This window comes from Hypomesus transpacificus, chromosome 12, assembly GCF_021917145.1.
Source record: "Hypomesus transpacificus isolate Combined female chromosome 12, fHypTra1, whole genome shotgun sequence".
Taxonomy (NCBI): domain Eukaryota; kingdom Metazoa; phylum Chordata; class Actinopteri; order Osmeriformes; family Osmeridae; genus Hypomesus; species Hypomesus transpacificus.
Window position 1 is genome coordinate 3,311,263 of NC_061071.1, and position 7,301 is coordinate 3,318,563.

General features: G+C 45.0%; 1 protein-coding gene across 1 annotated transcript; it reads right to left on the reverse strand.

Annotated features, from left to right (window-relative positions):
- Positions 1–4,843: 4,843 nt before the first annotated feature.
- cdk5r2a (cyclin-dependent kinase 5, regulatory subunit 2a (p39)) lies at positions 4,844–6,823 on the reverse strand. The gene is made up of 2 exons (XM_047031206.1): positions 6,156–6,823; positions 4,844–6,064 (listed from the first exon to the last, which is right to left on the reverse strand). The coding sequence occupies exons 1-2, from the start codon at positions 6,561–6,563 to the stop codon at positions 5,543–5,545; spliced, it is 930 nt and encodes a 309-aa protein (XP_046887162.1). The 5' UTR covers positions 6,564–6,823; the 3' UTR covers positions 4,844–5,542.
- Positions 6,824–7,301: the final 478 nt, after the last annotated feature.

The window sequence follows — 7,301 nt, forward strand, 5'->3', positions numbered from 1 at the left end:
CATTGGAACCTAATCCCCTTCGACCATTAAACCTGCTTTTTGAAAAATAAATTGTTGAAATTAAACACTAGCCTATTAGTTATATTTGAGCAAATATGGACATAATGTGTCTGCATTTAGAAAAAAGTGGGATGTTATTAAATCCAATTGAAATCCGACTTTCTGTCAATCCTAATTTAATTCAGCATCTTGTAATTAAGATTATTAAATTACAGTACAGAGTAGTCAATACTGTTCTGTAAATTAATAACTGTTCTTTTCTTGAAACAAATTGAATCAAGACTAGCCTATACAGGCTACCGTATTTTGGCATCAGCTAGCTTTACCTGTAAGTAAACTGGGATCACCATAGGGAGGCGCCATATGAAATCAAATACTACATAAACTGTCAGGACACAATCCTTCTTTTTCACTGTAAATGAATAACTGCATAGCGTCTCATTTTACTTTCAGCATCAGATAAAGATGTATATATGTTGAGTTATACTATTTATGGGAAACGTTACATGACACAGTTACAAGAACAGTCGGAGAAACTTTCCTTACAAGCCCTGTACCAGCTCCCTCCGCCTCTTCTGAAACCCAAGTTCCCAAATGTTACTCCGCCTATAAAGCCAGGGTATTGGTCCATGAACGGTGTCAGAGTAGCCCACGCTGAGGTCTCCAACATGATGACTGGTCCACTGGTCACAACGCACCACTTTCTGATGTAACTTTCACCACAGGTAATATTTTGGGTCGTTTAAACTTCCATGTTGAAGAGGCCTGTGTAAGAAACATGCCTGTTTGTGACTTACGGTCATAACCTTTATTTTCACAGCATCTTGTTGAATGCATCGTCTTCCTTTGGAGCCAAGTGACAGCTCAACAACAGCCTGCATCTAATTTGCTTGTAAGCCTATTACTGCATTTGTTTTACGCTGAGCAAAGCGAACAATACCTGATGAAGCTAAAGTTTTGTTCGTTCGGCTCGCGTTAAGCAGGTTCAGGGTGACATCGTGCAGGCTCATGGACAAAACCTGAGGATTAGCGTAATAATTGGTATGTGGTGTAGCCAAACTGAAATATTGTTGACCTCCACCTCTGTCATCTAACATAAAATTAATAAGAAAACCAACCTATTATATTTTTTCTATATAATTCAAGATATTTAGTTGATTTCGCTTGACCGCAAAGGCTCTGAGAACAAGTAGGATTGATGATCATCCTGATCATATAAAAAAGCTTAGGCCAAATATTTACATTACTCTTACTCAGACAGATGGACGGAGTCTGGGGTCTATGTTACCATGGGGACCCGAGCCCCGCGGTGAAATGATAATGGCACGGCGTTACCCTCAGATTGAGTTCTTGGTTAAACATTAACGGCTTGTGCGTGCGAACTCAGCGGAGAGCCGTGCAGATGGACCATATATCAACAGGCGTGACGTCTTCCTATCAACTAATATAGTTTTCCGTTGTCAGGGTCTAATTTGACTGCTTCTACTTCCACACATCGGCTAAATGCTTATAGAATTGATTGATTCAGACCTTTAAACCTCCTTTTTCAAGTCTTAGAACTAAACCAAGCTTTACAAACAGACCGTGAAAACATGTAGGCTACTAGTCTTTACTTTGCAAGAACTTTTTACACAAAACATGAACATGCATCAATAAAGTATAGTGTATTTTGACTCACAACTCAAAATAACTTTAAAGAGCATGAACAGTATAGGCCTAGTTGAATACAGTTGGCCAAGCGCTTAGAAAATAAGTGTTGTAAGATTGAGAGTGATTGTACTGGAAAAACTGAAGCATGCATAAGAGGCATTACCCTTCATCTCTCTTTCTCTTTCCTTTCTCAACACGTAGCTTGTGTATGTGTGTGTTGGGGGGGGGGTTGCCCTTTTTTCACATTTGCTCTTTGGGAAGATTAGTTTCCAGGCATCAGTTAACATGGGGTTGCCTGGTAACTGCGGACATGTGGATCAGGTGATTTCCATGTCATTACTAAAGAACACTCACAATAATAGTCAGGACACTCACTTCCTGCCAACAGCACCGCACTGAGAACAGATCAGATTTGAAGCATGATTCCTACACTTATTTTATAAAACGTTAAGCCAAAGGTTAAGGCACAATTGCCAGCTGCACAAGCTGGCTTTATGTAAGGTCTCCTCTGCAACCTCCTCTGCAACCTTCCCACAAGGCTGGGAAACGCACCCCTCCCAGTATATCCCAGTCCCCTGAGTACTAATTGCTGATTCAACTCACCTGTTTTCCCTCTGCCTCTTACTGCCATTACTTAACCCGTTCATTCACACCCTGCCCTTTGTTAAATATTGTTTGCTGTTTGCCACCATACCAAACCTACTAAGCAGTTTGCAAGTATTGTCTCGTTTGGAAAACTTCTGTCCTATATTTTGAACATGGTGTGTCCCTTTTTGTTCCAACAAAAACCCCTGCGCTCTGCGCTGGGATCCAGCCATTCCAGTCTCTGTGGGCATTCATTACACATTAGTGATTGGTGATCGGTATTTCTAACAAATACCAACTGTAGGCTACAAAGCTATTCAAATGAATTGCTTCGACTTTCAGCCTAATTGAATTGCAGGCATTCAAACTGATTGGGGCCTCTTTCTCTCCTTCCTTCTTTCTTTTTGCATCGCTGTCTCTTCCTCCTCTCTCGCTGTGTCTTTATCCTTCACACAATGCCTTTCCATATTGTACCACCAGATGGAGGTGTATATTATTTCATGTTCATCTCAACACCTCTGCAAATCAGAGCCTCTGCAAGTCCAAGCCTCCTTGACAACTGTAACAGGTGGCTCTGCGTTGAAGGCCAAGCTTTGTGCACACTTAGGCTACTTGACCTTTTGGGGGGTGTGACCCCTCTCATAGCCACCGAAAAGCTGACAACTCGAAAATGCTGTCCTGGTATGGTCAATAGCCTGTAGAATGAATTTACCTGAAACTGTTTAAACTAAGTCAAACATTTTGTTTGTGAGGGCACTATCAAGCTAATATTTGAGAATGGATATTCTCATTGTTGTTCTGCCGCCCCCCTATGCTTTTCTCTTCCCTCCACCTCTCCATTCTCTCACTCTTACCTTCCCTCCGCATCCGGTGAAGTCTCCATGGAAACCATGCATAGCCTTCCTAGGTGCACGATGAGTCAAGCACAGTTGCATAATCATTTTTATTGTAGCCTAACAAACGCCAACGCATGTGACTGAATTGACTCCACGCTAGTTAGGCTACTGCTTGATTCTAGTTGGAGAGAAACCCTTCATCCTATAGGCTTGACAAGTTGACTGTAAACCTATTTTAAAATGTTAACATCTAAATAACCTTTACCTTGAATCCTGACTGCCCTCTGTCTCTCTCCTCTACAGCTGTCTTGGTTAGGTTGCCTTGGAAACGGACAGGTCCGCACCCAGAGATCAGAACATATTATCACAGCTGCAGTGTGCAGCAGTATGAGTATGCTAAATGATCTGGCAATGACCTTTGGTGATTGACAGGTGTAGGGTCAGGTGGCTGAGTGGTTAGGGAATCGGGCTAGTAACCAGAAGGTTGCCGGTTCAATTTCCGGACGTGCAAAAATGACGTTGTGTGTCTGTGCACTTCACTCTACTTGCCTTGGGAAATGTCTCTGTACTTACTGTAAGTCGCTCTGGATAAACGCGTCTGCTAAATGACGTATTGTAAATGTCAGGGATTCCTTTTCCACAGACTGCAGAATTTTTTTTGGCAATTTAAATTATACCAATAATCGATTTAAACATATACACACACATATCCTAATCTTTTTTACGTCTGTAATATACGTCTAGCGTTAGACCTATTCACTCAAGATATTCAACTGAATTCCAACAGCTCCTGTGCGCGCTTCCGCAGTGCCCCTTTTATCTTCCTCCGTTTTCACAGTGGCATTTCTACCAGACTGCAGCAAATCTCAGCCAATCAGTAGCAGACAGACATACCACGTGGCCTTTGTTGCTTTATTCACAAATTCAGGGGTTCTCTGCGCTCCAGCTGCATGAGTCATATCAGAATGGACAGCGAGACATCGCACACACACACACGCACACACACACACATACACACTGATCACAGGTGACATTGCCTATAAGAAATGGCAGGTGTTGTTGGAGACTTTGTTCACTGATGATGATGATGATGATGAAGACCACCACCGACACCGGATAAATATGACTATAATTAGATAGTGGTCAATAGGCGATTCATTTAATGTCACCCATGGACTATGGCTTTGTGCATTTAGCTTTGTGGAGCACCTGCAGCGAGGCTGCACGGATACAGCACCATGGCCAGCGACCACGCAGGGAACGCGCGCCCCTGTTCTGTAATGAATCGCGCGCCCTTGCAGTGGATGCGCGTTTTTTTCGCACTGAAAAAGCCATCACAGTTGAATACGTAATACCTATATGCGAGGTTGACTGCCCCTCTGAATTTGACCTTACATTTATCGAACCAATTCGGTACAGGTTATAGGCTGCTAGTGTGGATTGCAGCATTCATAGGTTACGGTGTTAAACAGCTGCATGACTGAGAAGCAGATTAGACTTGCGTAATCAAGATCAACTAGGCTTATTTAGTCAACCTTCACAAGAGATGCGGTCTGCCGTTTTTATGACTGAACAGGTCTTGCATACTCGCCGTGTATGGGAACATGAGTCAGATTGCCTGTTGCAGTGGGTGTCTTGCTCAGTCTTGCTCTGTCCATGTGCCCAATCAAACGCAACCATTTGGAGGAGGCTTTTTTTCTACTCGACATAAGACTGCTTGTTTGATGTTACAATGTCATGGCAAAGACTTCTATGGATGTCGTTCACGACATCTACCCTGCATATGTCAGAATGTTAATTCCCCAAAACAGTGCCGGGACGCAAACACAGTCATTTGTTACGATTTATAATTTTTGAGAGTACCATATAAAACATAACGTTTTATCATAGCAACAGTTGGCACATATTGACGGTTAAGTCCGTCCATTTGTTGGTAAAAGTACCATACATTCAAAGTTCTGAGGAGAAACATCGGATTCAGGACCATGGAGAGTTCTCCTCTCCTATATCCAGCTCCGAATGACATATAGAAATGTATTACCCCAAAACATGAACGCACATAAGCTATCACTGAAACTCATAGCCTACCGCCTGGACCACACACAGTCTACAGTTTCCCGAAAACCACATAAAAGGTACAATCAGAATACTCTTTTTTATACAGCATGCAGTAAATTATACTATCCCTTTCTCCCAGACCCTGTCTTCAGTGTCAGATTCCCAAAGATTGGATTTACATAAATAATGACATGTCTTTAAAGAGGCGAGGCAAGGGTCCAACCGGTGAGAGGCCTGCAGGCCTCTTATTTCCACCGGGCCCGGTCTGTGATATAAACACCTCGCGCCTCTGACCGCGGTCTACCAACTGGGTTTACATTCAGTCCCGCTTTATCAACCAGCAGGATTGGTGTCTGCGCCCGTAAACTTTTGTCCCAATATAAGCTTAATGATTTATTTACTCTTGCTCCTTTCTAACGATCCAGGTCTGTAATACGTCTCCCTTCACCCTCCTTTTCCTTCTCCTTCTCCTTCTCCCTCTCCCTAGATCCTCCCTCGTTCTTCAGATCTTGGAACACCTCGGTGAAGTAGTGCGGGTCGGCGTTGATGCGAAGCATCGGCCCACTCATCTTATCGATAAGCCCCAGGGCTCGATCCCAAAACGCTTCGCGACTGGACTCCACCAAGAATGGCTTGAGGGGGTAGGAAATCTCGTTACCCATGTAGGAGTATGCCAGGTACAAGCAGGTGAGAAAGGTGGCCTGGAGCTCATATTCCGAAGCCGTGTCTTCCTCTACGGCCTCCCGGCACAGCAGATACACAAAGACCAGGTTTGCTGGGGAGATAAAGCCCTGGTCCTGCCAGCCCTGGACAAGCAGAGCTCGGTCCACGTTTCTGAACCACAGGATGATCTCGTTCGGGGAAAGCTCTTTGAGTTTAAAGCAGCGGCGGCACATGAAGTCTGAGAGGCAGCGGAGGAGCTCTCCTGTGGAAGCCTGGAGGATGGAGGGGAAGTCATTAGAAACACTGGACATTAAATCAAATCACATCCACGCAAACAAGCATACACACACACACACCACCTACCTGTACCACCACCCGCCGAGGAGAGAGTAGAGGCCGACCGTTCTGTGTTTGACGACGGTTTTGGTCTGGAACGGTGGGCACAGGGACGGCGATGGGTCCTTGCTTTGGCCCAGGTTTATGGTCATTTATCCCTTTTGTTATGGATTTCTTAAGGTTGTCAGTGTTGAGCTGATCTACCAACGGGTCCGGTCGGGCCTGGCTCGTTGGGGGGTTCGGATTCACCTTTTTTGCGCTTTTCTTTTTTGCGGAGGTAGCGACCAACCGCTTCCATGTCAGCGCGTGGAGCAGCACGGAGTGACGTTTCTTTAAGCTTTTCTCAGGTTTACCGCCGGTCGCAAGGTCCAATTTTTCATCAACACATACACCCCCCTTCCGCGAGCTCGGCGACAGCGACAGAATCGTGCCCATGACTGCAGCGCTCGACCCAGAACACACCGGCGGCACTCCAAAATCCCTGGTTTGGTCCTGTGCTGGTGTTTCAGAGCGTCACGCACTCAGATCCATTGACCGTGGGAAGGATGCGCGTGTGTGTGAGCGCGTGAAAATTCCTCCAATAACTCTTTCTCTTTGCCTCTCTCTCGCTCCCTCTCACTCGCTCTCTCTCCCCTACTCAGACACTCAGCCACTCCTTCTGTCGCAGCCCGGTGCGCGCAGACGCACGCGGCTGATGGAATGGTTAGGCTACTGTGGGCGTGAGAGATGCTGCGGGTCTAAATTCAGAAAGGGGTGCTGCAACAAGCGACCTATCAGCACATACTCAGTGTTCCTGATGGACAGCTTCCATTACCAATGATTTTTGACCCTCTTCTGTAGTGTCACCGGGGTTGTTTTCTCACGAGAGAATTTCCATGGTGGAATAGAGGAAAGCGATAAATTGTGAGCGGAGGAGTTTCTATCCTCCTTGGTAAACTAGTCTCCCTCAAACACATACACACTTATGACATAAAGGATATGTAATATTTAGATCAAGGATGTGACGATGGACAGAGATGGGACTCACATTTGGCACCTCTAAAGCCACTTAAAGATCCGCGTGTCCTTAAAGCAGGAACAAAGAGAGGAGGGATTGAGCATTACCTACGATTATTCTCTCCCCCTTTTTCACACCTCTTGAGCACCTGCCGTACAGGTCTGGTTTGTTTAGGA

What these genes read in the sequence shown, in the direction of transcription:
- cdk5r2a (XM_047031206.1), bottom strand. Translation starts at nt 6,563, where the DNA reads ATGGGCACGATTCTGTCGCTGTCGCCGAGCTCGCGGAAGGGGGGTGTA. An exon ending in CTCGGCGGGTGGTGGTACAG is followed by an intron (nt 6,065 to 6,155) that starts GTAGGTGGTGTG and finishes TCCATCCTCCAG; the next exon opens with GCTTCCACAGGAGAGCTCCT.